Source organism: Glycine soja, chromosome 20 (assembly GCF_004193775.1).
Source record: "Glycine soja cultivar W05 chromosome 20, ASM419377v2, whole genome shotgun sequence".
Taxonomy (NCBI): domain Eukaryota; kingdom Viridiplantae; phylum Streptophyta; class Magnoliopsida; order Fabales; family Fabaceae; genus Glycine; species Glycine soja.
In genome coordinates, this window is record NC_041021.1 from 39,050,250 (window position 1) to 39,067,493 (window position 17,244).

The 17,244-nt window shown below is 33.0% G+C and overlaps 2 protein-coding genes across 5 annotated transcripts; both read left to right on the forward strand.

Moving 5' to 3' along the window:
- Window positions 1–1,996: 1,996 nt before the first annotated feature.
- LOC114403079 lies at window positions 1,997–11,101 on the forward strand. Of its 4 annotated transcripts, XM_028365805.1 has the most exons (13): window positions 1,997–2,404; window positions 2,485–2,635; window positions 2,909–3,063; window positions 3,632–3,814; window positions 4,225–4,300; window positions 4,611–4,688; window positions 6,173–6,258; window positions 6,784–6,857; window positions 7,639–7,684; window positions 7,880–7,989; window positions 8,091–8,265; window positions 10,577–10,633; window positions 10,697–11,101. In XM_028365805.1, exons 1-12 carry the CDS (start codon window positions 2,138–2,140, stop codon window positions 10,601–10,603), a joined length of 1,428 nt encoding a protein of 475 aa, XP_028221606.1. In that variant the 5' UTR covers window positions 1,997–2,137; the 3' UTR covers window positions 10,604–10,633; window positions 10,697–11,101. The 4 variants fall into 4 exon arrangements, with proteins under 4 accessions (XP_028221606.1, XP_028221604.1, XP_028221603.1 ...); XM_028365803.1 differs by having other exon boundaries at window positions 10,577–11,101; XM_028365802.1 differs by lacking the exons at window positions 10,577–10,633; window positions 10,697–11,101 and adding an exon at window positions 9,537–10,233.
- Window positions 11,102–14,217: 3,116 nt separating this feature from the next.
- LOC114401479 (glycosyltransferase BC10-like) lies at window positions 14,218–17,237 on the forward strand. Its single transcript, XM_028363987.1, has 2 exons — window positions 14,218–15,353; window positions 16,467–17,237. The coding sequence occupies exons 1-2, from the start codon at window positions 14,724–14,726 to the stop codon at window positions 17,100–17,102; spliced, it is 1,266 nt and encodes a 421-aa protein (XP_028219788.1). The 5' UTR covers window positions 14,218–14,723; the 3' UTR covers window positions 17,103–17,237.
- The last annotated feature ends 7 nt before the right edge of the window (window positions 17,238–17,244 follow it).

Consider the following 17,244-nt stretch of genomic DNA (forward strand, 5'->3'; position numbering starts at 1 on the left):
TGATTTTGTTATACAATTATGTAATGAAATTGTATTTTCATTATTTAGTGAGGGAATGCAACTAAAAATAAACAACAGAAACACAAGTATATTGTGCAATCGTGCAACAAAATTATGTTTTCATTGTTTTTTTCTAAAGGGGTGTCATTGCACATTATATAATGAAATCATGTTTCCATTATTTTTTGAATAAATGCAAAAAAAAATTAAAGCATGATTTTATTGCATACTATACAATAGGATCGTGTGTTCCATTATTTTATTGAAGGGATGCAAGAAAAATAAACAACAAAATTACAATTTTGTTATTTTTTTTCAACCCAAAAACAAAACTACACTTCTGTTGTTTGTTACCCTCTTTTTCTTCCTCTATGAGAACATATCTAATAATGGTGGGGATGTGTGAACCAAGGTAAGGAGTTACAGTGGCACGATGGTGTTTGGACACGGAGGTAAGGATGCATGGTGCTAGTTGTGTTGGTGAGGGTCGTGTGCTCGCGGATTTTAAATTGGAATGACACACGACGTCAATGGTGATGTTGTGTTAAGATTTGGCCGATGAGGTGGTCACCTAGTGAGGTGATGAGGTGGTGACATGGTGAGGAAGTTCGTTTGAGGAGGTGGTGGCTCGTGACCTTGGTGCAGTGGTGATGGGTTGGTGGAGTGAAAAGAAAGATAAGGGAAAGAATGAGGGGTAATAAGGTATTTTCTCATATTTGTAGGGACCAATAACAAATGTGGTTGGGCCAATGGTATCTTCCTTCTGCAAACTCAATCCAATTCGACTTTAATTGGATTTATTGTATTGAACAAAAAAGATCTCTTTAAGTTTAGGGAAAATTTTTTAAAAAATTCTTAAACTAAAAAATTGTAAGAATTATTATTTTACAGAATAGCTGGAAAATTTTAAAAAATTAGTATTCATAAAATATTGTAATATTAATATGGTTAACAAAAATATATACTCATGGTACAATTTACAAAACAATGTATTACTTTAAAATAAACCGAAAAAAATAAACTCTAAAACAATTTAAGAATGATATATGTTTAAGTTTATGATTTCTATATTAATAATTTAATTGTATTTGGATTGAGTTGAATTTTGGTTGGATCTAAAACTTCAAATATGTCATCCAATATAATTTTATTTGGATTCATTAAATTAAAATCAATCCTATACAATTACTTAATATAATCCATAAAAATCTAATAAACAAGTCTCAATAATTAGACAAGGTTACAAACCAAGTCTAAACTTGTTACACCTATAAGTTTAACAAGTCTCAATAATTCTAATAAACACTTTTCAAATCTCAATATAGATACTCATAGAGTAATTGCAAATAACAGAAATAAGAACTTTTGACGAACAAGAACATAAAATGTTATAACTAAAACATTTTTAATTTTCTCATGAGAACTTTTGACAAATAAGAATTTTCAAGATTGAAACTAAAGTACTCTTCATCACCTCATTGATGATTCAAGATAAAGTTAATATATTTGATTTGAGTCTTCAACAATTTAGGGGAACAACTTCTTACAGAGAAATCAACACAAAAGTCAAATATATTAAAAAAAATTCTATAATTACCCTACCCAAATCCTCAAAGTCATAAGGGAGTTAACAATGTACTTCTCTCAATTAAAAACTCCAAATTCACCTATAAACATTAATTCAGTTAATAAAGAACAAACTCGTAATAAGAAGATAAGTTATTGAAAATCTTATTAATAAATAATTTATAAATATCTCAATAAATCTTGAGGTTTACCTTCATCTTGAATCGTGTGATTCATGTTTCCACCCGTACCATATAGTATAGTATATTAAGACCAAAATATTTCCACCCACTCCAACTCCAGTGGTTGCCCATAAATGCTCATAAGCTCGCTACGGCGCTACCTACAGTTATTTTCAACTGCCCGTTTCCTTTTGTTAGGAAAATATAGGCAAAAAGAAAACGAGTATTAATATAATGAACGGGTAGTTGAATAGTGTCTACGTTCAATTGTGCATCCTCAATTATCATTCTTTCTTCTTCTTTTCTTTTATGCTTAAAAAATAAGCTTTGTTTGAAGGTAGGAACTTCACTTCCTCACTCAACCGAGTCCATTCACAGTTCCTTTGGCAATGGCAACTCACAGACTCGCTTTGATCATCCAAAACCCTTCGAACGACGACGAGTTTTTGCTCGTGAAGCAGTCGCGTCCTCCCAAATTCCACGATGAAGAATACGACTCTTTCGTCGATTCTGATCTCTGGGACTTGCCCTCGGCGCAGTTGAACCCGCTGCTTGCAGAATCAGAGCCACCGGTTGAGTTGGAACTTGCGGTCTCGCATTCGGAATCCCAGGACGTCGATTTGAGGAAATTCGACATCCGTTCGGCTCTCAACGAGGTAGTGCTATTAAATTTTGAATGTTTTGAGTTTTTATGCTTTGGTGATGATGAGTTCATTTTTAACGGTTTTACGATTAGGTGTTTGGACAATTAGGGTTTGGGGCGGTTGACGGAGGAGGTTGGAAGTTCCATAAGTATGTGAAGGAAGCTGCCTTTGGACCCGATTTACCCGTCAACACTGTCTTCATTGTTGGAAAATTGGTAGCAGCTGAGGACAAGGACTTTAGAGGTTTGCTTGTTTTTCTAGTTTGTCTCAGTTTACATTGGAGGCCATCACCATCATTATTTATTTGCAGATGATGTATGAATTGGGACTTGGGTTGTGTACTACAAATTTGTAGAACAATTATATTGAATTTTATCTGTGCTCATGCCCTAGAAATTTGTAGTTTGAATGCAACCCATTCACTAATGCAAATGTATACTTTCACGCACCATTATTAATACCATAGTATGTCAATAACATTTGTGATTAATTTTAAATGTTTATAAATCTTTACAGATTCATATAGATGGAAATCTGTCCGAAGTTGTCTTAACTGGATTCTGGAAGTGAAACCACATGGAGATCGGGTTGGACCATTGGTAGTTATTGGTCTTATAAACGAATCATCTATCTCTACAAAATGGAAAGTCCCTCCTGCCATAAACTATCAGGTTTGCTTTCTTTAGATTTCCTCTGTTTCCTTCCTTGGTGGGGGCATTTATTAATATTGGGTATTGGGAATTACAATTTTTTAAATAAATCTGTCAGCAGTGATATTGGAGAAGATTTGCTTTTTTAAATTAGGTCAATAATTTTAAAGGAACTGTAAACCACTCGTTGCCAGTGGAGATTCTAAAGGATTATATTAAAAAACATCTCATAGACACCGATAATCTTTGTTGATATTTAATTTCCAAATGCTGTGATGTCTATTCTAAAGGATATATATGGTTTGTTTACTAGGTTTTCACTGCCCTCCTATATCTTCACTGGCAAATATGCTCTCTCACTTTGCTTATGGGTTAAAAGTACAAAAAAAATAAAATTACTCCAGATGAGCAACACATATTGTTGATTTTTAGAAACTCAAAATTTGTATTTTAAACTATTTAGTCTGAGATCATAGATGCAGCTTGATATTTCTGTACAAGGAATGGAGAAAGAGGAAGCTGGGTTTTTATTCTTCAAAGTAATTATGTTTATAATCTGGTGCAAAATGAAGTTTATTTTTATTTTCAGGAGTACCCGCCTGGTAATATAATTATACCTATGGGAAGTAGGACATTAAGGCCTTTTCACACAACAAATTTGGTGGTGTTTGCACCTGAAAATGTTTCAAATGATTCAGGGGAAAACAATTTTATTGTACGTGGAGATGCACTAATAGTTGATCCAGGATGCCTATCAGAATTCTATGGAGAGGTACAGTTCCACATAACATCCAAGCTTGTGCAGCTAATCCATATTATTATGGCATTTGATTAAATCTTTTATTCTGTTTTCTATTCCATATTCATGATATGTGCATTTCATTTCATATTTTCTTCATACTTAATCATACTGAATGACTGTTTGGTAATTTAGATTGACGTTACTTATTGCTGGCAAAAGCAGAAACATGTTCGATTTGTTTGAATCTAATTTCTGTAAAAATTTTCTCAAATGCAAATCATGTGACTTTTGAGGAAATTACATGGAGATATATTTTTGATGTTTCACTCCCCTCCCCTATATACTAGCTTCTATGAGTGGTTAATTTCCACATTATCTGGTTTTTGAAATTTGGTTTCCTCATCAATTAAACTCTTAATGTGCTACTCCATAATTATCAGCTAGAGAAAATTGTTACTGCTTTGCCAAGACGACTAGTGATCTTTGTCACTCATCATCATCCTGATCATGTAGATGGTGAGTCTTTACTAAACTTTATTGACTTTTGTTTTTTTAAGGTAGATTATGCTATGGGTATTAATGGTGAATGGTGATGTAGTCATGATAAGTAATGCTTTTTATGTTTTACACATTAATTAAAGCTAAATGAGAACCAAGAAGCAGCTAAAGTCATAATCTTATATTTGTTAGTTCTGCACTCAAGTGTACCATGTAAATCATCACTTGTTCTTTGTTCCTCTCTTTTGGTAGATGCTATTGACTGTAATGAACATACTCTTGTACTTGGAAACTTACATTTCAAATATATGTTCACCCTTTATGACAGGTCTCTCAGTTATCCAGAAGTGCAATCCTGACGCTACTTTGCTTGCACATGAAAAGACCATGCATCGTATAAGCAGAGGTGATAGTGTTAATTTTTATCTTCATTTCAATAATGCTCTTGGAGACAGTTGCAAACATGTATTTTTCTTAGTTTTCCATTGAGGCCCTGTTTAGATAAATTTCTCTGTAAGCACTTGTAGCAAAAGAAAATAAGGAGGTAAAATGAATTAAGCTTCTTCTAAAATTTAAATCAACTTATGCGCTTACTAACTTTTATAGAAACTTCTTGCTCATTTAACTTCTCTAAAATTTAAGGTGCATAAGTTAATTTTAACTTGTGGGGAAACTCAAATCATTATTTAGCTTCTTATTTTCTTTTCCTATATGGCTTAGGGAGAAAATTTATCCTAACATAGCCTGCCTAAATAATTATAAAACTATAACAGATAAAATAAATTCACACAACTAGGAACTAAAGTACATGTGACCGTGGTGAAATAAAATATATTCTGCATCTGTTTTGAATTTTCATAAAAATCTTGATTTTGAGTAACAGAAGAATGGTCACACTAAAGGTTCAAAACCCAAGTTTTGGTATCAACTTGATTAGTACCGCAAGTCATGATAATTCTTTTTGTTGCTATTTATATGTTAGGCAAAGATGCTAAACGAATGCTTGGTGTAGATACTGTTGTTGTCAGTGAAATTTCCGGACAAGAGAGAGGAGGCAGTAAAGCTGGTTGCAATTTTTTTGGTGTGCTAGATCTTAGTATTTTAGAATTTGGTTCTAAGGATCAGAATTCTAACAGCTTGTTTGGAATCATTAAAAAATGGATTTAATTTGATTTGATTAAGAAACCAATTTCCAACTCATTTTAAAAAAATGATTTGGATTTGCAACAAATTTAAATTTTTTTTGGAACATATTACAAATAAATTTAAGGTTTAATTACTCATCTGATTCCTATAGTTACAAAAACTTTCCCTTTTAGTCCCGATACTTGCAAACATCCCATTTTAGTCCCTATACATACCATTTTAATCCCTTTTAGTCCTCGCCTTAGGGACTAAAAGGGGTTAAAATGATTTGTGTAGAGACTAAAAGGGATTAAAAATAGTATGTGTTGAGACTAAAATGGGATGTTTTTAAGTATAGGGGCTAAAAGAGAAAGTTTTTGTAACTATAGGGATCAAATGAATACAACAACAAAGCCTTATCTCACTAGATAAGGTCAGCTACATGAATCACACGACGTCATTCGGCACAGTTAAAAATCAAATTTTCAGAAATATTATGAAGTCTCATTTAATAAAACCTAAATTTAAAACACATAAGTTTAAAACAAGAGTTATAAGTTATCTAAAAGAGTTATAAGTTATCTAAAAAAAAAGAGTTATAAGTTTAATAAAGCTAGGGTACACAAACACATGCGGTTATATCAATCTTTTTGGCATAATTTTTTGGATTAGTTTCTAAATTTTCTTTAGATTTTTAAACTCTCCCATGACGTATATGAAAAAAAAACTTCACTGATATGTTCAACTGATATTTCATGATAACAGATGTTTGGTCACTTGGCTATACCCCAGTTACGGGAGATGAAGACATTGACATTGGTGGTCAGAGATTGAGAGTTATTTTTGCACCGGTACTTTTTCATGTGCATAATCCTAGTTGGTTTGCAATAACTTATATTTTCTAGATCTTACGTTCTATTTAAATTTGAAAATTTTGTTTAAGATTTATGACTGGGATAACAGCACATCCACTATTTTAACATTACCTTATAGGACACAAAACTTTCACAAAAGATTTTGTTTGAGATGTACATTAAAAATCATTCAGGTGTTTTATTTTAGCAGATTGATCTTTTAGGTTGTATTGGTTCTTAAGATAGTTCCTTCAAACAGTGAACCTGCTGCTTTGTCCCTGCATTAGATCCCATGTGCTTTTGCGTGAACGAGTGTCTTGGATTGTAAATCAAAAACCATTTTTGAGTATCTCTTGGTAACTACTTTTGACAAAATGAAGAAACTATATCTCAAGTTATATTACATATTACTTGAATTCTTAACTGAGTTTGTATTGAAGTAATAAGTATGGTGAGAAAATATTTGTTCTCTATAAAGTTGCTTCTATTTTCTGCTGAATTTGAAAATTTTGTTTGGTTTAGGGACATACAGATGGTCATATGGCACTGCTTCATGCAAATACTCATTCCTTGATAGTAGGTGATCACTGTGTGGGGTAAGATTCCACACAATATATAATGGATAGTACATTAAGAAAAGAGAAATTTTACTTATCATGTATGCATACGCATTCAAATTTCATATATGTTTATGTTTTTTCACATATTTGGGTGATTGTGAAACTTTCATTACATTTGAATGCCTTATTATTCGGAACAATGTCTTAGTTGGACTGTGGGACTTTTGTTTTGTAGATACTTGAAATTGTCATAATCTAGTTTATAGTTATGATGCCTTTTTTGAATTGCATGGGCGCTGTTTATGCAGTATTTTGTTCTAATTACTATTTATCTCTATTATTTGATAAAAAATAAAAATAAAAATAAAAATAAAAATATTGTATATTAAACAAGTTGGTGAACTTTTAGAGTTTGAGAGACTATTGAAATTAGCTTACTTGCCTTCTAGAAGTTGAAAAAGACTAGATTATCTACTTTCAAACATTCCTCCTTTTCTTTATAGGTTAGTGAATTTATTAAAGACATAAAGGTATAGGGAGAACTCAGATACCATAGGATTATTGTAGGAGGATCAATCTGCTAGAGTTGCCTTCACTGAAATCCTCTTCTCAAGAATTGATGAGGGAATACATGATCTACCTAGTTTTGATTTAGAGAAAGAAATGGTTTGGCATGCTGAATTTGTGTCATATTATCCATTGTCAAAGCCATCTGATTTCCTGTTTGCAGTTCCAATAATCTCAAAGACCTACTTCTTATTCAACGTTTTTTGATATTTACTTCACTCTATTAAATTATTAATTTACTTTTTTTCAGTCAGGGAAGTGCCACCTTGGACATAAAAGCTGGTGGAAATATGTCTGTAAGTGCGAAAAGACCTTGTATGTTGGAAATGCAAATGTAGTTATTAAATTATAAACTATGAGAGGCTTCTTATGGGGGGATGTCCAGGAACAATAGGGATTAGGTTCTATCAAAAGTACACAAACAAAGAAAATAATTTTAATGATATCTGTGTATCAGATGTCCTTTTGCTCACAATTATTGTGATTTGCAGGAATACTTCCAAACCACGTACAAATTTTTGGAGCTTTCACCACATGCTTTAATACCAATGCATGGGAGAGTTAATGTCTGGCCAAAGCAGATGCTGTGTGGATACCTAAAGTATTAACCTTCAATTACTTTCTTCCTTTGACTTAACAAGTTAACTGTTGATATTTTATGTCAGAGTCAGCAACTGAGTGGATTGTTATTATTATTTTCAGGAATCGTAGGAGTAGAGAAGCTAATATTGTGAAGGCAATTGAAGGTGGAGCAAAATCTTTGTTTGACATTATAGTATATGTATATTCTGATGTTGACCGCCGTGCCTGGATTGCTGCATCATCAAATGTGAGGCTCCATGTGGATCATCTAGCCCAACAACACAAGTTACCAAAGGTAATGACTAATATGCTTTAAGCTTTAAACACATTAATTTAAGAAATACTTAGTATCTATTGGTGAAAAATCCGTTGTGCCTGCCTAGGATTTCTGGCCTTGCCAGCTTTCTTTGCTTAGTTGTTGGCATTTTTATATTCACCGCATGCTCTGCATTTCTCTCTGTAGTCTCCCTTACCAGAGTTTATTTTACATTCTTATGGAGTATTACACTACTCAAGTAAGACTGTAACACATGGCACTGCGGTTGATTCAAAATAAATTATTAAATTAAATTTTAACGGGTACAAAACTTTGTAGAGTATTAGCTGGGGATTGGGAGCATATTAGAATTTCTCCTCTCTCATAGCCTGCACTCTTTGCTCTTTCTCGCTCCCACATTATCTTTTCATGTGTGTCATGCTCCAATTTGTTGCACTTTTTCTTTCTAAAACTAAGAGAACATTTTCCTTTTTTTATGCATTAGCAATTTTATGTTCATATTCATCTTTTGAAGTTTTTCAAAATGTGTAGCATTTGTTTGTTCAACTGTATTGCATCATATCATATCCTTGTATTTATATTTATACAACATTAGCTTTATTCAAACCTTGGGTTGGTATGCATGTTAGTCATTTGTGTGATTTACTATTATAGCTGATACTTCCTAGCATAGAGCTTGAGATGTAATAATATATACTGACAAAAATACTATATCTTACAAATTATCTAAGTAGTCAGTCCCTAAACTATTACTCTCCCCTAAATAGTCCTTCAAGTATTACAAATTATATAAGTAGTCCCTAAATTATTAGCAATCATGCTACATATAGTCCCTCAATGTTTTTTTCATCCTTTACTAACAAAGACTTTGCCGTGCTTCAATAAAATACAAAATAACCCCCCTGTCATCTGACTTTATAACAATGTGAAGAATCTGCTACCCAAACTGTCAAATAGCTCTGATCAATATCTAGTCTATCATCAACACATGAAAAAAACTAATCCATGTCTATTATGGAAGATATTTGTTTTTCTAGAATGTTGTACTTCTGTTTTGTTAGGTAAACCAGGTGTAAGACTGCTCAAATTTTTGGATTTAATTACTTACCTGCATCTCAATATTTTGTGTTCATGTATGATTGATTAATTTGGGTGGCAGAATAGTGCATGATTCATGGAATTGCAATTCTACCTTGTGTCTTGAGAAACTTGTTCAACACATTTGAATGAGTGAAATAACAGGCTTCCAAATTGAATGAAACTTGGACAATTTTTGTGAGAATGTGCAGGATTTCTCTCTAGAAACTTACAAATCCAGTTTGGATACATTTGCTGAGAGTGTGGGTAAACTATAAGCATGAAGAGCTGCACTGGCTGGCTTACTGACTGCCTATCAGTTCATTGCATCTTTTTGAGAAAATGTGTAGCCTATCCTCCAAGTTCATTGTTAGCATTGAAATGGCCCTAGATAACGGGAACACTATATATAACCCTTGTATAATAATCTGAGGAGAATTACTTGTGAGATTGGCTGTTTTTCTTTCGTGGAACTGACAGAACATACCGCATCTACCTTTAGGATTTTTCAATCCAGAAGTTCAAAAATACCTGTGGGCTGCATTTTCTATCTCGATGGATATGGGCTTACGGTAGTGGCAGTTTGTCACATCAAATAGGGAAATCTCCATTTCTTGTTGCCGGTGTTCTTGCTGGCATTGCTGGCATTGCTGTATTGTACTGTCAACGAAAGTTCACTAAATAGACAGGTGTACCTCTGTGGAGGAGTTATATTCTATTTGGTGATCGCCATGTGGAATTTCTTAATGACAACTTGTATGCGAACTAGAGTCTAAATTGTGAGCTTTGATGTAACATGCTATGATATTACTGGAGGATCACTTGGATACTTTAGAGGCGTTTGAAACGTTCTCAGCGAGTTTGTCATCCATTTACCGAAGAGGAGTTTTAATATTATTTTTGGTGCAATTTTTAGTTAGTATTATTAATAGTATTAACCATGTGTTAGGAACCAGAATAATCCCTTACAATTTGAGGACTAAGGGGAACCTCCAGAAGCAAGATTAAGAACGAAACTGTTGATACCAGCAAAGGCTCAATATATAGCCTGCATAACAAACACTACAGACAAGTGCGACAAGGAAAAAACAGAATTGCACAATTCCTATAACCGAATTATTCTAACAAACATATTCTCCATTGGGTGCTAGCCAATCCTATCCTGCCAGCTAATCCAACTTCTAACAGAATTTAGAGTTTCTTCCCACGTCCTTCAGGTGCTTGGATAACTGCTGCTTCTTGTATCCTGTAGGTCCCTCTCCTTTGGTATAGTCCCTGACCTAAAGCATTACAAGCTTCAACAACACAGGTTTTGAGGAAACAGCAAGCCAAATCACACCAATCTTCTGATCAAGCAGAAGTTCTCAACGAGGCTTTGGCTAATGCAAGCAAGTGAAGTGAAGTGCTAATTGACGAAATCAGATTTCTGTTTAATCGTTCACAAGAAACCAGAATCAAAATCCGTTGCAAAAGAAAAATGTAGGAGGAAGAAGACTAAGAGTGAGGCTGAAAAATTATGCACGAGATTAAAATATTGACGAAATCGGAAGGTTTAGTGGCGGTGGAACTAAGTTTGCAGCAATTATAGATTACGAGGTTGTCAGGAAGGACTAAAAAAATTGTAATTGTGGTGGCCGGTGAGGTGACGCATGTACTAGATTTCTTTCTCACGGTGAGAGATTTGTCGAGCTCTCCCATCCTAGACGTTGCCCTCCAAATTAGATAGTAAACATCTTGTCTAGGATAATAATCACATTTGATTGAGTTAAGACTTCAATTTAACGGGCACAAATGTGAAACCGAATACATGCTAAAAGAATTAGTCCCACATCCCAAAATGTGTGGATAACAGGGCATGGAATTTTCTTTAAAATGTGGTTTAAATTGGATTTTTTTCATGGATAAAAAATGGAATTTTTCTTTGAAGAATATAATTCAATTTACTTTGTGAAATTCTTTTTTTTTAAGGATATGGTTTACTCTTGGATGTTTATTTTTTTTTAAATGGCTTGTTTATCAATATTTAGTTAGTCCATGTGAAACTTGTTTCATATGTATTAAGTAAGGTTTAATGATTGGGTCTTGCAAATGAAAAAAAGAGCTCAAAGAAGAGATTTTGCTAATAAGAATTAGTTAATTGATAGAGAAATATTATTCATTGACAAAACTAGGAGACATTTCACATCTATAAGTTCATTAAAAATGAATTATTTTACAAACCAAACTAAACTTTTTTAGTTATCTCGTCAACAAGTGTTGAATATAAGCAAATATTTATCTGTGGAAATAATTTGTTTCTACCAACAAAAACCCATTCAAACTTAGAACTTAAAGTTTGACGTATATTCAGATTCCTCAGATGATGCATGAAAAGTCATGCCAAAGTGCTCATTCTTCAAATACGATATTCTAGAATGTTTAAAATATTTTTATTTTTTGCTCGTATCTATAATTGGGCAGACATGTAAACAAAAGGATATTTCATTCAGCCTATTGTTTTTGTGTGAATGTTTCATTCAACTGATTATACAAAATTGGTGGTCAAATTTCAAGATTGTTGTATTTTATGATTTTCTTTTTGCTAGATGATGTGTGTGTTGTTATGCGTCTATCGTTCGGCTAGCAATGTTGTTAGGTTTTGTCACCTTATAATCACGATCAACTGGTTCGTCTTCGTTATCTTTGATGGAATATTGATCTCTTATAATGAAAAAAAGTATATACTAAAAAACTTTTGTTAGGAAATTATTTAAGGATTTAATTGAAATACATTATATCCTGAATATTTTTTACAATAAAAATTTATTATATAATTAGAAATGATTGATTTTTTTTATAATTATTTTAAAATTATATCAAAAAAGTAATTTTTAAGCAATTGGCAGTCTAGTTGCGATGCATCAGAATCAATTATTTAATGTAATCGGTGAAATTCATAAACTAACAATTTGTTTCTATAATAAAGTTAATGTAACATCATCTATGAACATACACGATCACGAGATAAAAAACTAGGAACACCTTGAGGCTTATACTACTTCAGAAATAATTGGTCGGAAGTAAGGGATTTTGGCCTCGGATTATTAACATATAACTTAGGCGGCAACGGATTGTTGTCGTGTATTCCATATTGCTACCTGAACTCATTTACATTGAAAACATCAGAATAATATTTTAATCTCAATCTCACCCTTTCGTTTCAGGTATTCCAGGAAAGGCAAAATAATGACATTTCGTTTTTATTTATTTCATGAACTTCTTTCTTTTATTTATTTACTCTCCTCTTTATCGCCCTTTTCTTTATCTTCTTGCCAGCCCCAGGGGTTTCTAAATTTTTTCTCATTGATAGGGATAAATCTAAATTACATGGCTAACGAATTACAAGGCATGGCTTTGATTTTGCATTTTTTATTTTCAAATATCGAACTATATGTATGTTTTTCTTCCAAAGTATTCATAGCATTTGAGCAAAAAAAACATTTGAGAGAAAGACTATTTTTTTTCCTTCAAATTATAACACTAAAAAAAATCAATTTTAAATTTGAAAATAAAAAACAAACTTATCCCAAATTTAAAAAAGCAACAACTTATTTAAACACCCAACATGTATAATTCGGTTAAAAATATACTTGGAAATCCCACCCACCAGCCAAACAACAATGCAAATTGTTAAAATGTGACGACCCTTCAAGAGTCTTTTTACTGAAAATATAAGTCATTTTACTTTCGTACATTTACCTAAATATTCAATGGGTATTATTAAGGAATTCAATTTTTGTTTACTAATGTTTGTTTGTGTAAAACATTTTATATTATTAATTAATTAACAACTATGCAATAAAAAAATAAATAATTAAAAATCATGATAAATATGATTTTTAAAATAATTTTATGATTTTCTTTTTGACTGCAAAGCAATAGTTTTATGATTAAAGTCAAGAAATCATATATATCAATTTATAATTAAATGACATTATTACGTTATTAATGCATAAGCTATTCACTCATTATTAAGATACACTTTTTTTTTTCTATATTCCTTCCACTTCATTCTTTTTCTTATTTCTCTTTACCTTTCTTAACGACATCTATTATTTCCTTAAATTCCTTTCTTTCTTTTTCTATTTCTCTTTTTTATTCATTCAAAATAAGGTTGATCTACTCATTTTCCATATCCAATCTATGTACCAATACACCACCCTCATTCAATTATTACCATTGTATTTTCATTATTTTTACTGTATCAATCATTTCCCCCTTTTCTTTGACCGGTACATTGACTTCTCTTCTAACTTGTAATTGACCAAGCAATTTTTTTTTCTTCCACAAAAAGATATACGCGTGCCTATTATATATAATTACAATTCTAACAAGTCCTAAGCATCCCCAAATATATACCCCCTCTCATTTTTTCATTATTTTACACGCATCATTTTCAGAGTATCAGTTTTGATCGTTAGATTTTTAATTTTGTTGAAAAGTCTTCAATACGCTACCATCTGTGGGGTGGCTTCTTTCTGGTCACCTTTTTTGGGCACTTGGCTTAATTAGGAACCTCTCTTCTCTTCTCTAAACTCTAAAGGGTCCACAGAAATGGAATAGTCGAAACCTGATCAGTAACCAAACACGTAAAAAACCAACGTGTTGAAAAAAACTACTATTTTGCACGGCGGCTACATAACTTGGTCTTCGTCCTATCATACGTTTTCCTATGCCAAATGTTCCCCATAAAAAACGCTTTTGTCGTTTCAACATTGCACACTGCACCAGCAACAGAAGGCACCACGTAATAACTACAGAATCTGCATTTTCCTTGTAATTTTCAACGTAATAATTAACTAATTAATACTTTCCTATTTCCAATCAGACATGTGTAATTTATTTATTGCTTTCTTGTAACAAATTTGTATATAAAATCAATCTTCAACACAGGTTTCCTAAACCAGCAATAACTGTTTGTCTTTGGCAACTTCAGCTTTTAAACAAAGTTGTTGTTATTTCTTGGAGAGCATAAAACAAAAGGCATATACTATAAAGTGGGCATCGAGGGAAACGGAAAAGAGAAAAAGTCTCCAATCCAAAGCCATCAAAAGGGTCTGTTTGTGGCATAAAATTGAGCCAAGGGAGTTCTGCCTTTCTCTATTTCTCTCTATAGCTTTCTTTCTCCATCACTCATTGCTTGCAGTTTCCATCATATTTTGGATCACTTAAGTTTCAAACTAGGGGAATCTTATTGTATTGAACAATTTCATTTGATCTAGTTGGTCATGTTTTTATGACTATACAAACATTTTAATTACAAGATTAGCGTATTTCTAATTGTTTTTCTTTTCAAGCTTACATCATATATACCCATATAACAGAATTATTAGGGAATTTGGTGTTTTTGTCCCCACAGAATGAAGGGCCAAAATAATCAATACTCCTTAAACTCTGTTTCCAAGTTTTTCAATGCTCAATTTCACTTTATTCAGTTTCTTAGCTATATCCTTATTTTGGGCTTTGGTATAAGCATTGGAGTTATCTTCAGTTTCTACCTTAAAGACTGCAACTTTAGTCTACAATTCACTCAGTTGTCACTCTCCTCCTTTCCGCGAACACCACCCTTGCCACCAACAACTGCTAAACCAGAAATATCTAATCAAACTCAAACTCAAACTCAATCACAGATTCAAACTCAAACGCAAATGCAAACTCAAACACAAATTGAAACTCAAACTCAAATTGAAAACAGTCACGTAGGATTGAAGGAGTTCCTTAAGCCTCCTCCTGTTGTGCATGATATGGATGATGAGGAATTGCTATGGAGAGCTTCGGTGACTGCAAAGATCCCTGATTACCCGTTTGATCGTGTTCCAAAGGTTGCCTTCTTGTTCTTGACAAGGGGTCCTGTGTTTTTGGCTCCTTTGTGGGAGCAATTCTTCAAAGGGCACGAAGGATTCTACTCGATTTACGTGCACTCCAATCCATCATACAATGGATCACGCCCGGAGAGTCCAGTGTTTAAAGGTCGGAGAATTCCCAGTAAGGTCAGTTCATTTCTTCTTCAATTCTTACTTGTTTGTTAGTTGTTACATTTACTATTGGTCTTTTGCCAATTATTGAAATGACTATTGCTTGTGTAGAATCATTGACGTAGTCAATGACAACTTGTATCTTCTGTTACATGTCTGATCATGTCCTAGTTTTTGTTATTAGTCAACGATCCTACAGCTTACAAATTGAAATGAATCATAGGGTATGTATTTTTTTGGTACACAAAAATACATACCCTATGATTATATGTTTAAGCTCCTATAGAAATGCCTTGTTATTATATCCTTATATTTGTGGCTATGCAAATTGTTTAATAGAAAGATAATTTGCAGTGAAGTAAATCATTCTATTTTAGTATAAAGTGTATCTAGTCTATAGGTTTTGAAAGGCAAAAAATAAGACATTCTCTCTTCGTGAACTTCTATCAGTACACCGGCAATTGTGGGACTGCATTGTGGGATGCTCAAGCTCATTTGCGCTCTCGTCTCTAGTCATTAGATGTTGTCAAAATTATGTTTTAAAAAATAGAAAAAGTAAAATATGATCTAAGCTTTAGCGTTCTTCAGCATATATATTTTCTTTTGTTGTTGTTTAGGATCACTAAAATCATTACAAGCACTCCCATATACTAATTATTAGCATTGAAAATCGTAGTTCATGCACCCCGCGTTACTAACTGGTAACAGCTAGCTGCTACCGGTTTAGGGAAACATTCCTAATTATCAAACCCCAATTGTTTAAAGGACAATGATATTTACTACCTTTTGTGTAAATTGTACATCATGTCAATTCTTGTATGGATTGATTTATTTTTCTTATCAGAGAATACGCATAATTTGAGCGGATCCTGTATTACAGCCTTAATGTCCTGTGTAGAAAAAATCAAATAAAATGTCTAATGCCTCGAGAAAATTGTCCACATAAATAGGGTACTAGTTTTTATTTCATTTATATTTATGCCTATCTGTTTCTAATAGTGTCAAAGAGTTGATTAAGATTCCTAATTCTAATTCCCGTATTTTGCTTCATTTTTTTTATACATGCTTCAATTTAAGATTCCTAACAGTATAGTCTTCATCTGATCACCTGGTATTCACATAATGCAGGAAGTGGAATGGGGTAATGTTAACATGATTGAAGCAGAGCGTCGCTTGCTGGCCAATGCACTTCTTGATATCTCAAACCAACGTTTTGTACTCTTGTCTGAATCCTGTATACCACTCTTCAACTTCTCAACCATCTACACTTACTTGATGAACTCCACCCAAAACTATGTCATGGCTTTTGATGATCCTAGTTCTGTTGGTCGAGGCCGCTACAGCATCCAGATGTTGCCTAAAATCTCCGTCAATCAGTGGAGAAAAGGGTCCCAATGGTTTGAAATGGATAGAGAGCTTGCACAAGAAGTGGTGTCTGACAAAAAATACTTCCCAGTTTTTCAAGAGTATTGCAAAGGTTCATGTTATGCAGATGAACATTACCTGCCAACATATGTGAGCATCAAGTTTTGGGAAGGGAATTCCAATAGGAGCTTGACTTGGGTTGATTGGTCAAAGGGTGGTCCACACCCAACTAAGTTTTTGAGATCGGAGATCACTGTTAAGTTCTTGGAGAGTTTGAGGGATCAGAAATGCGAGTATAATGGGGACAGCATCAATGTTTGTTTTCTGTTTGCTAGGAAGTTCGCCCCTAGTACTGTGTCAAAGCTCACCAAGATTGCACCCATGGTTATGCATTTCTAATACTTTTACGGGCACAGAAACAGAAGTTACGACCATAACCAAATTATTCATTCATTCTTTTTTATTGTAAGTTCTTTGATTATCCGGTGTAGACTTGTTTCATCAAATACACTATGAGCTATATCATTGGCTTAATGAATCC